At 50.7% G+C, this 19729-nt stretch overlaps 1 protein-coding gene and 1 long non-coding RNA gene across 3 annotated transcripts in view; both read left to right on the forward strand.

The window, feature by feature from the left end:
* LOC115640774 (putative zinc finger protein 66) overlaps positions 1-13352 on the forward strand; it is a 687485-nt gene extending 674133 nt beyond the window's left edge. Inside the window, exons 3-4 of one of the 2 annotated variants that reach the window (XM_030543762.1) lie at positions 5675-5788; positions 10310-13352. In XM_030543762.1, coding sequence (XP_030399622.1) covers positions 5675-5788; positions 10310-11523 — 1328 coding nt within the window. In that variant the 3' untranslated portion in view covers positions 11524-13352. Of the gene's footprint in view, positions 1-5674; positions 5789-10306 lie in introns of both variants that reach the window. The other variant, XM_030543761.1, reaches the window with a different exon arrangement.
* On the forward strand, positions 812-5009 carry LOC115640945. The gene is made up of 3 exons (XR_003997974.1): positions 812-1137; positions 4351-4427; positions 4969-5009. It is a non-coding gene; the product is annotated as an uncharacterized LOC115640945 (long non-coding RNA).
* Positions 13353-19729: the final 6377 nt, after the last annotated feature.

The raw sequence follows: 19729 nt of genomic DNA on the forward strand, positions 1-19729 counted from the left end.
TTTGCAACCATTGCAGCTGGCTGGCCCCATTTGGGGGTAACTTTGACCCCTCTGCCCTGCCCCATCCGGGGCTTTCCCCTCACCCCCATCTGCCACTGCCTGGCAGTGCCTCAGCCCTGCCTCCTACCACCTGCCTCCAGCTGTCGGTTCTTCCTGTGCAGTCAGTTTAGACCCAGCCCAGATTTTGCCCACATCTGACCTGACCCCTTTACTGTTATTTGCCATCCCAAGAGAGGGGAGCAGCCTCTGCAGATGCCAAGGCCAGGGCTTACTTTGTAATTTATTTTTTTTTTAACATCCATAACTGACGCTGCAAGCCCAGAGGTGCCGGGGCTATGACCTGCCAAACCCAGAGGTGCCAGGGCCCAAATGAAGCACTGGTCCCCAAAGATCCTCCCTTTGCAGGAGCCTGTTCGGGCCCAGCCAAGCAGCAAACGGAGACCTGCGGCAGCTTGCAACTCGGGGGGCAAGTGGGGCAATTTGCCGCAGGCCCCCCCCCACGAGAATATAATATTGCAACTTTTTTTTGTGAAAGGGGCCCCCAAAATTGCTTTGCCCCAGGCCCCTTGAATCCTCTGGGCGGCCTTGCAGCGGCTGCACCAGGCCAGGCTCTCTGCCGACCGCTCGACTCGCACCCGCGGCCAGTGTCACCCAGCACCGCATCCCCAGCAGCAGCAAACGGGGGGGCTGGGGCGAGGCTGCCCCTGGCTAGGCGAGGCAGGGGCGGGAGGCTCAGGCCCAGGGCGGCTTGCAACGCAATCGGTTCGCCGCTAGGACCCTGCCGGGAGCAGCGGGGGCTGGGCGTCACGCCGGAGCAGGAAGTGATTTGCTCTGCACAGTAACTCTTTGTTGCTCTTGGTGGGAGCGCTGCATTGTCCCGTGCAAGAGCACCCCCCTCCTTCCCAGCCCAGGCTGCTGCTCCGGGAGCCCCCCCGAGCTGTGGCTGCGGCCGGGCGAGGTGAATATCCAGAATTAGCATCCCCCCCCCGAGATCCCCCAGTTTGCAAACCCCAACCTGCCCCGGACACCCGCCCCCCGGCCTGGGGAAGCAGAACTTCCACCAAAGGAGGGGGGACCCCGGACGATCCCCGCTGAGCGGCCCCCTGCTCCCCAGTGAGGACACCCCTTGGAGCGAAGGTAAGCGAGACCTTCCCTTTGCACCCCACCCAGGTTACAGCCTCCCCCCTGCAGACTCCGGTTAACCCGCCCCACCCCCCTGTGCCGTTGGCTGGGGAGTTGAAGGTTGAAAAATCAGCTCAGCGGGGTGGGTTGATGCCTGCGCCTTCCTCCCTTTTTTCCCTGCCAGCGGCACTTCTCTTTGCTAGGCGTGGATGTTCCCATTGCCAGGCGCCCCTGGGGAACCGGTGCAAAGCGCGTGTGTGCGCATTGCAACCCCTGCTCCCCCGGCCTGCAGCTGCACCCTCGGCTCGTGCAAAGCGGGGTGGCTCCCCCCAGGTCAGAGTGGAGCTATGGCCGATTCACACCACATGGAATCTGGACTCCTTGAGTCCAGTGCGTTTGCAGCTGATTGACACCAGCCCAGGATCGGGCCCTGCTGGAGCCACACTGCTTTCCACTGGATGTGGAGCTGGGCTTGTGCCTATTTTTAGCAATAGTTGGTACAAACTAGCTCTAAGTTACTTCCTGTAACAGACACTCACAGACACTCATAGAATCATAGGCTGAGACAGTCATCTAGTCCAGTGGCTTTCCACGCTACCGTCCCCCTTTCAGGAGGCTGATTTGTCTGGCGTTAGGGTGACCAGATGTCCTGATTTTATAAGGACAGTTCCGATTTTGGGACCTTTTTCTTATATAGGCTTCTATTACCCCCCCGCCCCCATCCCGATTTTTCACATTTGCTGTCTGGTCACCCTATCTGGCATGCCCCCAAGTTTCCCCTCACTTAAAAACCACTTGCTTACAAAATCAGACCTAAACATCCAAAAATGTCACAGCCACGAGTGCTGAAAAAAATGCCGCCTTTCTCATTTTTACCATATCATTATAAAATAAACCTGTTGCAATATAAATATTGTACTTCCATTTCAGTGTAGCATTTAATTTCAGCGAGGGGAACTATGCACAAATGAGGAGGTTAGTTTAAACAAATTAACGGGTACGGCACCAAAAGTGAAATCTCTGCAAGCTGAGTAGAAGCTTTTTAAAGACACCGTAATAGACTCAACGTAAATATATACCCCGAGTTAGAAAACAGAACCCAAAAAGAGCCACCGTAGCTAAACAACAAAGTAAAAGAAGCAGTGAGAGGCAAAAAGGCATCCTTTAGAAAGTGGAAATTAAATCCTATTGAGGTAAATAGAAAGGAGCATAAACACTGGCAAATGAAGTGTAAAAATACAATTAGGATGGCCGAAAAAGAATTTGAGGAACAGTTAGCCCAGTGGTTCTCAAACTTTTGTACCGGGGACCCCTTTCACATAGCAAGCCTCTGAGTGTGACCCCTCCCATAAATTAAAAACACTTGTTTATATATTTAACACCATTATAAGTGCTGGTGGAAAAGCAGGGTTTGGAGTGTAGGCTGACCGCTCGCGACCCCCCATGTAATAACCTCACGACTCCCTGAGGGGTCTTGACCCCCAGTTTGAGAATCCCTGAGTTAGCCAAAGACTCAAAAAGTAATAGCAATTTTTTTTTTAAAGTACATCAGAAGCAGGCAGCCTGCTAAACAACCAGTGAGGCCACTGGATGGTCGAAGTGCTAAATGAGCACTCAAGGACGATAAGGCCATTGCAGAGAAACTAAATGGATTCTTTGCATCGGTCTCCATGGCTGAGGATGTGAGGGAGATTCCCAAACCTGAGCCATTCTTTTTAGGTGACAGATCTGAGGAACTGTCCCAGATTGAGATAGCATTAGAGGAGTTTTTGGAACAAATTGATAAATTAAACAGCACTAAGTCACCAGGACCAGGTGGGATTCACCCAAGAGTTGTGAAGGAACTAAAATGTGAAATTGCAGAACTACTAACTGTAGTCTGTAACCTATCATTTAAATCAGCTTCTGTACCAGATGACTGGAGGATAGCTAATGTGATACCAATTTTTAAAAAGGGCTCCACAGGTGATCCTGACAATTAACAGGCCTCTACACCTGACTTCAGTACCAGGCAAGCTGATTGATACTATAATGAACAATATTGTCAGACATAGATGAACAGGAAGAGGAAGAGTCAACGTGGTTTTAGTAAAGGGAAATCATGCCTCACCAATCTACTAGAATTCTTGGAACAGGGTCAACAAGCATGTGGACAAAGGGGATCCAGTGGATATACCATATTTAGATTTCAGAAAGCCTTTGACAAGGTCACTCACCAAAGGCTCTTACACAAAGAAAGCTGCCACGGGATAAGAGGGAAGGTGCTCTCATAGATTGGAACAAAGAACATTTTTTGGTGAGAGAACCTGATTTTAAACTGTCTCAGGACCCAGCAAACAGACAAGATCTCTGGTTCTAGGCGGGCCAGGTCCCAATCCTTAGGAAAGTACTGGAAGGACTTTGGCCTCCTGAAGCCCCATAAGACTGAGTTGAAGCTGTGCTGGGCTTCTTATTACCACAAGGAAAGGCCCTGTGTGGGAGCTGAAGGCCTAATAGCGAGCCAGAGCCTTTGCTGAAGCGAGGGAGTGATCTCTGGTAGGCTTATTACCATGTGTGTAGGTTTTTTTAATTGTATTTAATGTGCTTTCTAAATCTGCTTGCTTAGAAACAGCTGTGTGGAAAGTTATACCTGTGGCAGTCACATTGCGTACCATCTCCGAGGGCAGATGCTGGGGTGGTCTGCTTTTGGCTGGGGATATCACAGTATAGTCAGGGGATTGTGCAGGCAGGTACAATCCCCAGGAAGGGGAGAGGGACGTTCCCACCCAAGAAAGGCAAAGCCTGAAAGTGGGGGCCTTGGCTGGATCACTTATGAGAAAAATACAGGGGCCGTTGCTCTGAGCTGTTTCACTCCCTTATGGCCTTAAACAAATCTAGAGAGACAAGGTGGAGGAGGTGATATCTTTTATTGGACCAACTTCTGTTGGTGAGAGAGTCACGCTTGTGAGCTGTTCTTCAGGTCTGGACTCCGTGTAAGCTCCAAAATGCAGCGTCATTGATTCTGCTCTTTTCTAGCCCTGGGGCCAAAGTCTCTCTTCCTGGGAGGGTTTAAAAGTCTCGGTGGTTTCGGTCCTGAGAGGAGGGGCCGGGTCTACAGTGGAGTAAAGTGACCCAGTGGGGCAGGGTCCAGAGCGTCTGTCTGCCGGGAAGGAGCCCGGGGAGTATTGGGGATGTGAAAGACTCCAGCCCCTTCTGAAACCTCCCCCATCGCCCCTCTCGCCCCGACAGGCTGCAGAGTAACCACCAGCTTGTCCCATCCTCCCAGGGCCCGGGGCAGGGAAATGGCTGCAGTGATACCGGCTCAGGTAGGGGATTTTCAGGGAGCTGCGGGTGGGTTGGTGTCTGGGAGCGGGACAGGAAATAGGGTGAAGAAGGGGGCAGGGCAGGATGTGAAAACTTGCTGGGACGGGAACTTCCCTGTTGTCAGGAAGTGGGAATTTCCCCAGGGTGGGGACAGAGCTAAGAAAATCTCAGCACTGGAGCCTGAACCTACTAGCCAGGGCTGCTCTGGAATACGAAGTGGGCACCCAGGGGAGAGGCCTTGTCCCGTCACCGCCAGCTGCTGCCCCGGACCGTGCTGGGGAGCTCCATCTCCTGTATTAGTCTCTGGCTAGTGGGCGTGTGATGAACGGGAAGGCCCCTGCCCCCCTCCATCGTCTGAGAGGGACAAGGAGCTCCCACCTTCTCCCCTCCCTGAAGCCTCCTGGCTGCTCTGAGCAGGGTAGGGGTGGGATTCTGCTACTCCATGACCCCCCAAAGCTTCCATTTTATTGACCCTCCTCCCCTGTGACTAGCAGGATTGTGCCTGGGGCAGCAGGTGCTGAGTGGGGTCTCTTGTTGTTTCAGGGGTCGGTGGCCTTCGAGGAGGTGGCTGTGTATTTCACCCAGGGGCAGGGGGCTCTGCTGGACCCTGCTCAGAGAGCCCTCTACAGGGACGTCATGCAGGAGAATTACGAGACGGTGACCTCGCTGGGTAAGGGATTCCCGTACACTCGGGTATTAAAAGCCGTGGGGTCTGTGATGTGCCCAGTTTTTCTGCTCAGGTTCTTTCAGGGTCAGTTAGATTTCCCAGTCTCCTGACCCAGTGTGAGACTTTCATCTGCGCACCCCTCCCATGGGACAGGGGAGCCCGCCACGCAGTGAGGATGCCAGTTCACCCCCATCCCTCAAGCTTTCCAGGGGTGGAAGCAGTGTCACACGCACAACTGCCCCACACCACCACCACCACACCCAAAGATGTGCCTCACCGAAGGAGGCTCGAAGGCCATGTTCCCATCTCTGTGGTGTTAGGGGCTGTGCCTTTAAGGGCTGAGCTTCCCAGACAGAATCTGGGCCGAGGGGCAGTGAAGTTCTTGTTGTTATGCACACAGAGTGGAAACAAGGCAGAGCTCTCACAATCGCTGTGAGTACTGAGTGATCAGCGGGCACCACAGTTGGCTTGGATTCCACATCCCCCCAGCACAGGTTAAAATCAGGGGAATGTGCTTTGTGACTAATACTCTCCCAGTACCTGGCACACGCTGATCTCACCTGGTTTCACCCCCCTGAGCAGGAAACCCCGTTCCCAAACCTGAGTTGATCACCCAGCTGGAACGAGGGGAAGAGCTGTGGGTCCCAGATCTCCAGACCTCCGAGGAAGGGGAGATCCCAAGAGGCTCCCATACGGGTGAGTTGTCGGTTTCGGACACAGAAAGCCCCTGTTAAGCGAAACGAGGGCGGGGAGGGGGGAACTGTAACACCTCCCCGCCCCAAAAGGTGTTGCCTCATCTCATCCACGTCTGGGTTGTAGCCAACAAGTGTCGTATCCTGATGGCAGGTGTCCCTCACAGCTGCCCGGGTCATTTGATTGGCTTATTCTACCTCATCTTCCAAGCACAGAGTCTCCCTTCCTTTTTTAACCTCTCCTTCTAGCTTCAAAATGTAGTAGCAGCAGGTGGAGCTGTCCAAGCCACCAACAGTCTCTCTGTCTCCGCCTCGTCCCACCTCTGCTCCAACATGCTAGGTGGGGAGCCGCCTAAATTAGTCAATGGAGGAGATGCTCAGTAGAGAGGGATGAGTCCTGAGCTGCATCCTATGATGGGACTTTGGCGCCTAGGCTGGAGGGAGACATCTGTTTCTGCTGGTGATCCACGACCAGGAACCCCTGTCCTGGATTCAGGTGTCTAAGCTGTTTCTTGCACAAAACAGCTGGGGGGGAGGGAGGCTGAAGGAGGACAACTGGCAACCTTTAGCCCAGGGACTAGGGCAGCGGTTCTCAAATGATGGGTCGTGATCTCAACACGACCCTGTTTTAATGGAGTCACGGGGGCAGGTGTTAAACCTGGGACTGGAGCGAAGCCGAAGCCCCACCACCTGGGGTTGAAGCCAAAGCCTGAGGGCTTCTGCTTTAGGAGGTGCGGCTCAGACTTCAGCCCACACCCCGCTCCGTGTTTTCGGCTTCATTTTCCCCGCCTGGGGCTCAATCTACTCTCTTGCCGTCTGGGGGTGGGAGGGTGTCGTGTCAGACAGGGGTCATGGTGCAGTGAAGTTTGAGAACCACTGAACTAGAGTATTCCCTCAGCACCAGTTCAGTTCCTCCATCTGCCTGATGGGAAGAAGGGATTTGAACTTGGGTCTCCCACCTTTCAGAAAACGTGCTATAATCAGTGGGCTGTGGGATCTTCTGATGTAGGCTTCTCTCAGTCTCTCCCGTTGAAGCTTCTCTACTCATCAGAAAACAGTCATTGGAAGAGGGTCTCCCACACCCTACATGAATGCCCTCCCAACTGGTATGTAGACTCATTCACCCTCATCTTTCCGGTCCCAGCGATTGTTCCTTGTCATTCGTAGTAGCAAATTGTTCTGTTTAAGCCATTTCTGCAACATTTCAGGTGTTTGGTGTCGGTTGAAAGTATTCACCAAACTTGATACAAGTCCACAGATAGTTTCTGGTCAAATGAAACTGCATTTTCCAATGAATAAACTATTCAACCAAACAGGTTTCCCCCAGCTATACTTGTCCTGTATGTTTACTGGAGTGCCCACTGGGTGCTTGTTGCTTACTAAGCCCCCATGAAGGACAGTATCTGCCCTGAGGAGCTCATGACATAAGGTAGAGTCCTGCATGGGACTCTTTTTCATCCCACTCCCACTATTATGGCAGCAGATCTACACTAGTCCTATGAAGGGCTCTAACATAAGGCTTCTAACGATTAAAAGAATTTGAGCTAAACTGCCGTCTCTAGATCAACTGACTAAGCAGATGCAAATTAGATACATACAAATAAGAACTAAATCATTGACCTCTCAGACAGGTAATTAGAAATTAGTTATTCAGTACCCAAAGTCTCTCATATTCCTCCATGTATCAGATCAGCATCTTTGATCGTCATGGATGGGGGAAAGGTCTGTTCCAGGTTCCCCAAACTCCCATTCCTACTGAACCTGCATCCCCTGTCCTGGAACCTCACAGTTTTTTTCCTTCTGGAGCATGACTATTTAGGAGAGTTCGTGGACTTCCTGGGCAAACCTAGAACCTGCCCACAAATCTGGGCTTTTCTAGGGATTCAGAGACACATAGGCATGGAGGGCTGGAACGGACCTCGAGAGGTCATCTAGTTGAGCCCCCTGCTCTGCGGACAGGGGATGGATCACTTGATGATTGCCTGTTCTGTTCATTCCCTCTGAAGCCACCTGGCTTTGGCCACTGTTGGAAGACAGGATACTGGGCTAGATGCACTTTTGATCTGACCCAGTATGGCCGTTCTTATGTTCTTAAGTATACCTGGACCATCCCTGACAAGTATTTATCTAACCTGTTATTAAAAACCTCCAATGATGGGGATTCCACAGCCTCCCTCAGAAGCCTATGCCAGTATTTAACTATTCTATATTGTAAAAGGTATAGAAAAGGGCAACAAAAATGATTAGGGGTGTGAAACGTCTCCCGTGTGAGGAGAGATTAATAAGACTGGGACTTTTCAGCTTGGAAAAGAGACGGCTAAGGGGAGGTATGTTGAGGTCTATAAAATCATGACTGGTTTAGAGAAAGTAGATAAGGAAGTATTGTTTACTACTTCTCATAACACAAGAACTAGGGGTCACCAAATGAAATTCATAGGCAGCAGGTATAAAACAAATAAAAGGAAACATTTCTTCACACAATGCACAGTCAACCTGTGGACCTCCTTGCCAGAGGATGTTGTGAAGGCCAAGGCCATAAGAGGTTTAAAAAAAGAATGAGATAAATTCATGGAGGATAGGTTCATCAATGGCTATTAGCCAAGATGGGCAGGGATGGTGGTGTCCCTAGCCTCTGTTTGCCAGAAGCTGGGAATGGGCAACAGGGGATGGATCACTTGATCATTCCCTGTTCTGTTAATTCTCTCTGGGGCACCTGGCATTGGCCACTGTTGGAAGACAGGACACTGGGCTAGATGGACCTTTGGTCTGACCCAGTATGGCCATTCTTATGTTCTTGTTCTTATAGTTAGAAAGATTTTTCCTAATATCTAACCAAAATTCCCCTTGCTGCAGATTAAGATGATTACTTATTCTCTGATCTTCAGTGGACATGGAGAACTCTTTATAACAGCCCTTAGCATATTGGAAGACTGTTAACAGGTCCCCACTCAGTCTTCTTCTCTCAAGACTAAACATGCCCATAGGTCAGGTTTTCTAATCCTCATTTTTATTATTCTCCTCTGGCCTTTCTCCATTTTTCCCACCATCTTTCTTCAAGTGTGGTGCCCAAAACTGGACAAAATATTCCAGGTGAGGCCTCCCCATTGTCGAGCAGAGCGGGACAATGACCTTATGTCTTACATACAATATTCCCGATAACACACTCCAGAATCATATTAGTCTTTTTCACAGCCACAACATCAACTTATATTCAATTTGTGCTCCACTATAACCACCAGATCCTTTTTAATGGTGTGACCACCCAGCCAGTTATTCCCCATTTTGTAGTTGTGGGTTTGATTTTTCCTTCCTAAGTGTAGCGCTTTGCACTTTTCTGTACTGAATTTCATCTTGCTGATTTCAAACCCATTCTCCAACTTGTCAAAGTTGCTTTGAGTTCTAATCCTGTCTTCCAAAGTGCTTGCAGTCCCTCCTAGCTTGATGTTATATGCAGATTTGATGAGCGTACGTTCCACTCCATTATCCAAGTCATTAATAAAAATACTGAATAGTACTGGATTCAGGACTGACTCCTGTGGGACCCTACTACCAGTTTGACAGCAAACCACTGATTGCTACTCTTTGGGTATGATCTTTGAACTAGTTGTGCACCCAGCTGATAGTAATTTCATCTAACCACAAGACAGTCTCATAAGCACACTAGGGAAATGTCAAAAGCTTTATTAAAATCAAGATATACTTAGACTTCTGTAAGGCGTTTGACTTGGTACGGCATGTCATTTTGATTAAAAAACGACAATGATATAAAATTAACATGGCACATGTTAAATGGATTTAAAAACTGGATAACTGATAGATCTCGAAATGTAACTGTAAACAGGGAATTGTCATCAAGTGGCTCTATTTCCAGTGCAGTCCTGCAGGCATCAGTTCTTGTCCCTACACTATTTAGCTTTTTTTTTTTTCAATGTCCTAGAAGAAAACATAAAATCATCACTGGTAGTGGTTGCCAGTGACATGCAAATTGGGGGGATTGGTAAATAATAAAGAGGCCAAGTCACTGATACAGAGCAATCTGGATCACTTTGTAAACTGGGTGCGTGCAAACAATGTGGGTTTTAATACAGCTAAATGTAAATAGATACACCTGGGAGCAAAGCCTGTTAGCCATATTTAGACGATGGGGACTTCATCTTTTGTATAACAGATGAGTACCTAGGTAGCGTATCCTGCCTGGAGATGGCTCATGATTATTCATCGTCATTTAGAATTTGTCTCCTCAAAGAGGAAGTTGGCTGGGGAGTCAGAGAGGCAGTCAGTTCTCTGCCCCGATCCACCTACATCATGAACAGAGAGGTTAAAGACAAAAAAGAGCCTTCGTGCTTGGGAGGTGAGGAGGAATAATCCAGTTGTAACCACTTCCGAGAAGGAAAAATTATAGCTGGATTAATACATTTTACCTTTCTCGGTCTTCCCAATGGTTCTTGCGTTCCCCTGTATTTCCTTTATTTCCTTTCCCCCCAGCACAGAGAGTGACTCCTGTCTGGATTCTCTGTTTCAGCAGGTGAAGGTTCAGTGAGTGAGATTAAGGAAGAGAATCCACAGCAGGAATGTCCTGAGGAACAGGAACTGCATAGGATGTTATCGGGAAGATCCAAAGAGAATTTTTCCCAGAGTGCTGAACAGGGAAAAGTCTGGGGGAATCAGCCCAAGTCAGAGAGGCACAAAGGGAAAGAAGCGGGTAAAGCCGTTAATTGTAGGAGAGGATGCAGTAATCCCAAGGAAACCACAGCCCAACAGAAAATCCAGACAGAAGAGAGAAAGTACACGTGCACTGAATGTTGGAAAAGCTTCAGTCGTAGTTCAAACCTCATTGCCCATCAGAGAATCCACACGGGAGAGAGACCCTTTAAATGTACCGAGTGTGGGAAAAGCTTCATTCAGAGAGTAAACCTCATTTCTCATCAGAGAATCCATACGGGAGAGAGACCCTATAAATGTACCGAGTGTGGGAAGAGCTTCAGTAAGAGATCGCACCTGAATACACACACAATAATCCACACGGGAGAGAGACCCTATAAATGTACCGAGTGTGGGAAAAGTTTCGGTCAGAGATCACAGCTTAATACGCACAAAATAATCCATGCAGGAGATGCATCCATGATAACCCATGCCAGAGAAAAACATTATACGTGCTTGGACTGTGGGGAGAACTTGAAGTGGAGCTCAGAACTGGTTACACATCAGAGACTCCACACAGGAGAGATCCCTTATAAATGCTTTGACTGTGGGAAATGTTTCATGCGGAGTTCAACCCTTATCTTACATCAGAGAATCCACACAAGAGAGACACCCTATCAGTGCCCCAGCTGCGGGGAAAGATTCAGATGGAGTACGCAGCTTGTGAAACATCAGATGCTCCACACGGGAGAAAGACCCTATAAATGCCCCGATTGTGGGAAAAGCTATAGTGACAGCTCATCCCTTATTTCACATCAGCGAACCCACACGGGAGAGAAGCCCTATACCTGTGTGGACTGTGGGAAAAGTTTCAATCAAAACTCAACCCTGAACAGACACAAGAGGCTCCACACGGGAGAAAAACCCTATAAATGCACTGAGTGTGGGAAAAGTTTCAGTCAGCGATCAAACCTCAGTGTGCATCAGCGACTCCACACAGGAGAGAAACCCTATAAATGCCCCGACTGTGGGAAAAGCTTCAATCGGAGATCAAACCTTAGCGTGCACAAGAAGCTCCACACAGGAGAGAAACCTTGAACGGGGGAAATGCTACAACTGGGGTTCGGATTTATATTAGGCCTCAGCAAATCCATGCAGGGAAGATACCTCTTAAACATCCTGAGCGTGGAAAATACTTCAAGCAGAGTTAATGGGCTTGTCTACCCTACAGAGCCTTGGCCAGGATAGCTCGGATGGCAGGGTCACCTAGTAGATAAGCAGCGCAAGCCAACAGAAATATACTGCCAACCTAGTTAAAAAGCCTTCCGGAAGGAGGTTAGCTAAACCCACAGACGCACTAGCTGCGTCTACACTCAGGAGTTTTGCCAGCATGACGGGGGGGGGGAGTGATTTCCCCACACACGCTCTTAGTTATGCCAGGAAAACTTTGTAGCCTAGACAAAGCAGTTATTGGACAACAGGAGAGAGATTCTACCAGTGCCCTGACTAGGGCTGGCTACCATGTAAAAAAAAAAAATCTGTTTCCTTGTTGCCACACATATTAGGGGCATTTGGCTCCCAAGTGTCCAGCTGCCCATCGCTGAGGTGAGGATCTAGCAGCAGCTGGTCAGTGACCCTCTGGCTTTGCCTGGTCTAAGCAAACCAGGCAGAGGAGGAGAAGCCCCCATCAGCCCCTCCTCCCTACTGCAGCACTGGCTGCTGAGCTGATGGGCCATGGGTTGGGGAAAGAGAGAGAGAAACTCCTCCAGACACTCTCTCTGCCTAGCTGAAGTTCCCCCCTCTCCCTTCCCTTCCCAGCCGGGATCCCCCTGCCATGGAGATGAGGAGAAGGACACTTGGGCCAGGCCCCACCATCACTCTCGACCACTGTCCCTACCCCCATCTTCCACCAGCCGCTGGGCTGGGCTCCTCCACCGACCTGGAGCTGTTCCCTTCAGGGTGAGTGTCCCTGGAGGGCTGGTAACTCCTCATCTCCCCAAATCTACAAGGGTGCTGGGCTCTAGGGGATCAAAGGTTAAGAGATCAAGGGGGATGGGTTTGGGGAATGGTGCTGGAGTATTAAATATTAGAGCTGAGAAGCAGGGGGAGCTGAGTGCTGGGGCTATCAGGCATTTGGGGATCATGGGATAAGAGGAGGTGGAAGGGATGGGGTTAGGGAGATGATTTCCCCTATTATTCATGCCCCTGCTCTTTCTGCAATGAAAAATCGACAGGGCCTGCTTTCCCTAGTACCCCTCGTAGCATCCCTAGAAAAGTCTAGAGGCCTAGGAATCCTCTCTCAGCTTCGCCACCATCAGCCTCTGAGTGTTCTCTTAGATTAGAAAGTGTGGACAGGGATAGCTAGTGCATTTCCTTCTGACCCTGGCCAAACTTTCACCCCGTTTTCTAATCCAGACCCACACTGAGCTTGATTAGCAGGGTGAGTGTTAGTCACCGAGTTCCTGCTTCGGGGACACTGTGCCTCATCCCTAGTTCTTCTTAACTTGCTTCAGGTCGTCCCAAAGGCTTTTTTGTTTTTTAATAAAACAGAACGACATAACTGAATAGATTATAAATGGATTCGGGCAGGGATAGAAAAATGGTTTGTGTTAGCCTCTGTGTTACTTGAGGGCAACCTAGTGAGACAGAGGGATTCTCACCTTTCCCCAGGACCACTTCATTCCCCTCTTCCCAGTTTTACCTTAAGAACGGCCACATTGGGTCAGACCAATGGACCAGCTAGCCCAGTATCCTTTCTTCCAACAATGGCTGACGCCAGATGCTTCAGAGGGAATGAACAGAATGGGGAAATTATGGAATGACCCATCCCCAGTCATCCAGACCCAGCTCCTGGCCGTCAGAGGCTTAGGGACACCAAGAACGTGGGGTTGTGTCCCTGACCATCTTGACTAATAGCCATTGATGGACCTAGCCTTTTTATCTAATTCTTTTTTGAACCTCGTTACTGTTTTGGCCTTCACAATATTACTCGGCAATGAGTACCACAGGCTGACTGTGCGCTGTGTGAAGAAGTACTTCCTTTTGTTTGTTTTAAACCTGATGCCTATTAATTTAATCATTTCCCCCCTTAATTTCATGGACCTTCTGTCCATGCCATGGAGAATTTATCTTCCCTTTATCCTACCCCTGTATTTCCCAAAGTGGCACATGACACACTGTTCTCAGGTCTCCATGATTAGGGATTGCGCTGTGATTACTTTGATCCTAAATCAGGACGGCTGGAGCTGAAAGCGTCACAGATCCGGACGGGGAATTCGAATAAATCCCAGACACGGTATGATCATTCTGAACCTAAGTCCCAGTTTCAATCTGTTGGCAAAGAGGTTTGTGGGGTTTTGCCAGCCACGCTCAGTTTGTTTGCAAGTGGGAAGGGGTTTTTTTGTTGTTGTGGTGGTGGTGGTGGTGTTTTCCTTCTTTCTTTCTTTTCCCCCTTCGTTAGGATGGTGCTAAAATTTTGATACAAAACATGAGGCACAAAGTGAAACAGGCATGGGGCAGTTTACAGGAGAACTCAGGTAAAGCTGTTCTCCTGCAGTTGAGTCAAATACAACATGCCCTGGATTGCACTTGGTAGGAACATGGAAGTGTACCATAACCCGCCCCAGAGGATGACCTGTTCTCTCTTTCCTGTTGGCCGTTTGGTCACATGACAGGATGTAGAGCAGATTTACTGGGGGCTTCATGAGGCAACTGACCAGATGCTATTTAGGCCTTTCTTATTTTATCTTTTGCCATTTTCCCAGGGGTGCTGGAACAATTTTATACGGGGAGGGAGAAGGTGCTGAGAGCCAGTTTATAAACCCTGTATATGATGGAAACCACTTCAAGCTAGCACCCCAAGTTCCAGCATCTAGGCATTTTCCCCAGCCTTTACCTTGAGATGTTAGCCTTGTTTGAATAAGGATCACAGTAAACAGCCGTTGGCGCAAACACTGACGGGCGAATGTGAGAGTCGTTGTCCGAAAGGCAGAGGCTGAAACGGGGCAGGAAGTTACACTTGACCCCTGGCAGAGATGTAAGATACAGTCAGATGGGGCAGGGTGGGAGGGAAGAGAGACACAGCCAGAATCCTGCAGGGTTTGCTTTTGAGATCCAGGCAGCCGAGGTGGCATTCGATGCACAGGGGCCAGCGAGACAAGATGGTAAAGCTAAAGGGCTCTGAATGAGCCCTTCAAGGAAATGATGGGGGTGTCTCTTGATTCCTAGGAGGCTGAGTGGAGCTGAGAAGACAGGTGGGGGAGTCAGCTAGCCTGTTCTTTCCAAAATCCAGGGTGAGCCCCATCACCGAGGCCAGAGGCAACAAAGAACTGTGACCCAAGTGCCTTAAGTTTGAAAACAGACGCAGGTAGACAGTTACAAGTGTATACCCAGGGATTTGTCTCAGCGTGCCCAGATAGGAATTTTTCTCTGCAATTGCCATCTTCGTGATACTTGACCAAAGGGGTCTGTGTGCGGTTGTCGTGGTTATTGCTGGAGGTACGTATGGGAAATGTTTTGAGGGTGTAGAATATTGCTCCTGGATGTGAAGCTGGTCACCTGGGGCGGGGTGGCTCTCGGAGCCAACTTGGCCTAGAGTGAGAACTGTTGACATCTTCCAGCCCAGCCAAGTGTAGACAAGACTCGGCCGTGGGCCTTTACAAAGCACAGAAGCGTCCACGAAAAAGACCTTGAACAGAAGACAAACTGGAGTTAACGAAATGCCCTGGGTCTCAAAAGAGAAACAAGGTCTGGCACTGCGTGAAAGTGAAAGAAGGCACAAGACGGTGTCCATTCTGGAGGCGATAGTCTGCCAGCGTGAGTGTCTCCAAGTGGATTCCAGCTCTGGACGAGCGTTGTATGGACTGACCATTGAGTGAGAAATGCTTTAGGAGATGGGAAAGAAACTTGTTAATAAGCATAGTCTCGAGATTGCTTTTGATATATTCCCTTTGTTGTAACCATATGTTTCCCATCCTTATACTCGCTTCTCTCTGAGTCTTCACCGTAAAGTTCTAGCAAATAAACTTCTATTTGGTCACACTATAGACCCAACTAGATGCCGTGTGCTAGGGCGAACGTTGAACTGAGGTGAAGCTAGTCAACGGGAGAGGGCATTGCTTTGCAGCGAATCTGTGCGCGTTGCAGGTGTCCAGAAGTTGAGTGTAATGAAGCGGGGTGGGCAGACAACTCGGAGGAACCTGTGCCCCGGGGCCAGCACAGAACTCTGGGGGCTAACAATTTATATAGCTGCAGCCATGGGTCATCTCTGCTTTGCCCCACGGGAGCCTAAGGGCTGGGGTATGCGTATCGCTGGCCTGCAGAGGGAAAATGGGGCACTTGTGTTGCCAGGAGTTTGGGGTGGGAATGGCAGAAGCTCTCCCTACCTTGCCTATCCCCCACACACACCACGAATGTCTCAGCTGGGATTGGAGATGCTGCTCCCTGGGTTTCCTGCTCACAGAGAGTTTGCTTTTGTGACCGGATCCTGGGCGTCTCTTGGATCCTCTCTCCTCTTCTACCCACTGTAAGAGGTCACTCTGTTGCTGGTGCCGCTGGGCTGGGCTGGGGCTGAAATGTACCGTACCGAGCAGGGCTGGGCATTTGGTGCGGTCGGGAGGGGGGCTTTGACTTCTGATTTCCCACTTGGGAATAAACAAGTCAAATTTAGTTTCTCAAACTCCCGACGTCCTTTGTCTTGAATAATGGGTAACAATGGCCTTTGGTGGACGCAGCAGCCAGGTGGGAAGCTCAGCCTTGAGCACTGCGGAGGGCAGATTCCAGAGCCGGCAGAGCTCTGGGGTTTCAGACCTCTCTATGGGCCTGGAGGGTTTTATGTGGGTGGGAGGGGGTTTCCCTTGTCTAGAGGGGATTTTCCTTTAACGGTGGCTGTTGCCATGGAAATGACACAGGCCAAGGGCTCTGTATTCCAAACCTTGTGAAGCTCTTCACGTTGGACCATGACACGGTGATGCTAACACTGCTGATTCTTGGGGCCTATTTAATCCATCCAAATTAAGGTAGCCCCACTTACTGCCTGGTCAAATTGCTGACAAGCCCTAGGCCAAGATGACCCCCACATGCCCTGCTACTGATGCAACCTACATGGCCAAGAATTGAAATGAGGTGTATTGGATCCCTCAAGGTACGTGTGCGTTCCTTTGATCAGAAACAGGAGCAGGCTCCGACCCAGCCTTCCTCAGCTCATGGTCACCGCTCTGGGAAGCGCCTCAGAGGAATCCCCAGATCTCTTCATATCACAATCATACCAGCCAAGCTGCTGCAGCTGGTTCCTCCGCTGGTTCAGTACCGCTACAACCAACCTGAACTGTAAAACGGCGAGCTGACATAATTTGCTACCAGCAGCAGTTCCTGCTAAGTAAGGCGGTGTGAAAAACTACTAGCTGATGTAATATATCTTTAAAATAATGGATCACGAGGATGGGACACAATTCAGGGAATCCCAGCCGCAGATAAGACAAATTGGATAGATCAGACAGAGAGGAGTGGCAGTGGCTCAGCATTGGGATGCCTGGGCCTTTAAGAAAACAGCCCATGCTGATGTGTTGTTTTGTGGGAGGGAAAATAAAAAGCCTCTCTTCTCCCCCCCCCCCCCCATTTTGCAAAGACTGGTGTCTCAGTCCCACCGGGGCAACTGTTACTCCTCTGCCCCGCCTGTGCTGGGATTTTTGCCCTCTGTCACCCTCTGGCAGTGCCCCTCACCCCTGGGCTTAACTCTGGCTCCTTTCCCCCATCCCATCTCTGATTTTGCCCTTTCCAGTCTAACCACCATTCCAATCTATGGGCCTGCTTTCTCGCCGAGGGTGTGGCTCATGCTGCCAACCTTACCCTACCCTATTCTTGCCCTTTGTTTGTCTGTTTTCCACCCCTCTCCTTAAATTTTCCCCATCAGTTTGGTTTTTGCATTCATCCTCCCAGCCCACCTATCTGCTGCCCCACCCTGCCCGGGCAAACCCACTGGTCCCCTCCTCCCCGCCATGGGCTGGGGCTCCCCTCCCACGTGTCCCCACAGTTCTCTGGTGTCTTTCCCATAACCCTGTGCAGTTCGCTGCTTTCCCCCCGTGCCTTATCCGGCTTGTGAGCTCACGCGGGCGTTCTTGCCCCCACTTTCAGTTGATCCCCTCTCATGTCACTCACTCTTTCACGCAGTCCCATGGTGCAACCAGAGATGCCGATCCCCTTCTGTTGGATTTCCCTCTCCCGCCAGACTGGAAATAAGGCGTACATTTTTAATGATATGATTATCTAACCAATGAAACAATTTACCATGGAGGATTCACCAATTTAAAAGCAAGATGGGACTTTTTCAGCCCTAGGAATTGTTTTGGGGCAGGTCTCTGGCCTGTGCTATGCAGGAGGTCAGGCTGGGTGGTCACAAAGATTGCTTCTGGCTTTGGAATCTATCAATCACCTGATAGTGGGATGGATTCGTTGGGCTACTTTCCCTGGCCCCGCTCCTTTAGCCACCAATGGATGGGCCATCTGCCTGGTGATGGCCTCTGACCCACCTCCACTCCTTAATGGTGGCCTCTGACCCACCTCCACTCCAGCAGCTTCATTCATGAGGAAAGGGGAGGCGATGGAGGGAGGGGAACCCCCAGCACCATTACCGGTGCCCCTCAGCTTTCTCCCCTGTGGTCACCATCACCATCGCTGGTCCTATTGCAACACCAGTGGCAAGCATAAGAACGGACATACTGGGTCAGACCAATGGCCAAGCTAGCCCAGTATCCTGTCTTCCAACAGTGGCCAATGCCAGGTGCCCCAGAGGGAATGAACAGAACAGGTAATCATCAAGTGATCCATCCCCTGTCACCCACTCTCAGCTGCTGGCCCAGGTAGGGACTCTATTGCTGACACTACCGCCACCAGTGAGACCTCTGATGCCAGCAGTAATGGCCGAGGAAAGCAAAATGTGGAAGAGCCCCATCAGGAAGTCCTCTTCTGTGGTCCCGGGGCTGGAGGAGCTCAGTCTCAGGGCCAGCAGGGGCAGATAGTGGAAAAGAGCAAATGGGCAGGGGCCCTCAGGGGGAGCAGTGGACTGGGGTGGGGTCATGGGCGGGGTCATGGGGGGAAGGGGTAGAATAAAGGAGGGGCTCTGGGCTTGGCCATGGCCCAGAGCTCTGCTATGGTCCCCGCTGGAGCTGAGAATACGACTCTGGCCAGGGCCAAGCTCTCTGCCGCCCCCCCCCCCACTCCATGGCTTTGACCAAACTCTCATACCCCCACCCCCCACAGAGGGGCCAGAGAGCAGCGAGAAGGGGGTGTGGCCTCGGTGGGAAGAGGGAGGGCGTCGGCCAGAAGAGACGGAGCAGGGGCCTAGTGAGTCCCACGAAGTCCTTCATGTTGTCCCAGCTGGCATCTCTGCCAGGCAGGTGCCTCATCAGGGAAGGCTTGAGCCATGTCCCAAGGGGCTGCCCCTTGGCCTGGGAAGAAGAGGAAACACTCTCACTGCCGGTGACCAAACCTGCTGGGGTTTCCCCCCTCATCTACTAGCTGACAACCCCAATGGTGCCTACGACCCCAAGAGGGTGGGCAGCCCCTCTCCCCACCACGGACAATCTCCTAATCTGATCCTCTGAGTAAGGGTGATGATCCAGCGCAAAGGAGAGGGGACACCCCCCCTCAACTTGGTGTCTCTGCCCGTTGTCCCACTCCCAGGCTTCCTTTAGCCCTTGTGTTCTCACACTCAACCACCGGGACCCCTTCTTCTTGCCCACTCACTGATATCCTCCAACAGGGCTGGGCACTGGGCTGGCCTGGCATAAATTGTAGCTGCAACACCTCTGAACTGCTCTGGAGGGCATGTCCAGGTTTCACATACACACACCCTGCCCCAAGCAGGTCCAGCAGGTGGCGCTGTCTGAGTGGTGCAGTGACACATATTGGAACAATGCTTGGGGTGCACAAGTGGGTCAGAGCAGCGGGGGGCAACTAGTGGAGCGGGGTAGGTGGGAGGAAGGGAGGAGGTGCAGGCCTTTTTCCAACCATCACCCTGTCAGGCTGTGCTCTGGGGGAGTGGGGGGGCAGCACACCCCTAAATGCCAAACCTCATTGGTGGAGAGACCCTCCAGACACCAGTTTTGGAAATCTAGTTGGACCCTGCCACCGCCAAGAAGCAAGTAATGGTGTTACAAACACGGCATCGATCTACAAGCCCTCCATGAACCAGAGTCATCTGCCAAAGGACCTTTGCATGCTGCAAGCCTGGAAGCACTAACAACACAGACGCTTACAGAGGGAAAGGGGCAACACCCCTCCCACCTCCACTGACATACGTCATTGG

Source organism: Gopherus evgoodei, unplaced genomic scaffold (genome assembly GCF_007399415.2).
Source record: "Gopherus evgoodei ecotype Sinaloan lineage unplaced genomic scaffold, rGopEvg1_v1.p scaffold_32_arrow_ctg1, whole genome shotgun sequence".
Classification (NCBI taxonomy): domain Eukaryota; kingdom Metazoa; phylum Chordata; order Testudines; family Testudinidae; genus Gopherus; species Gopherus evgoodei.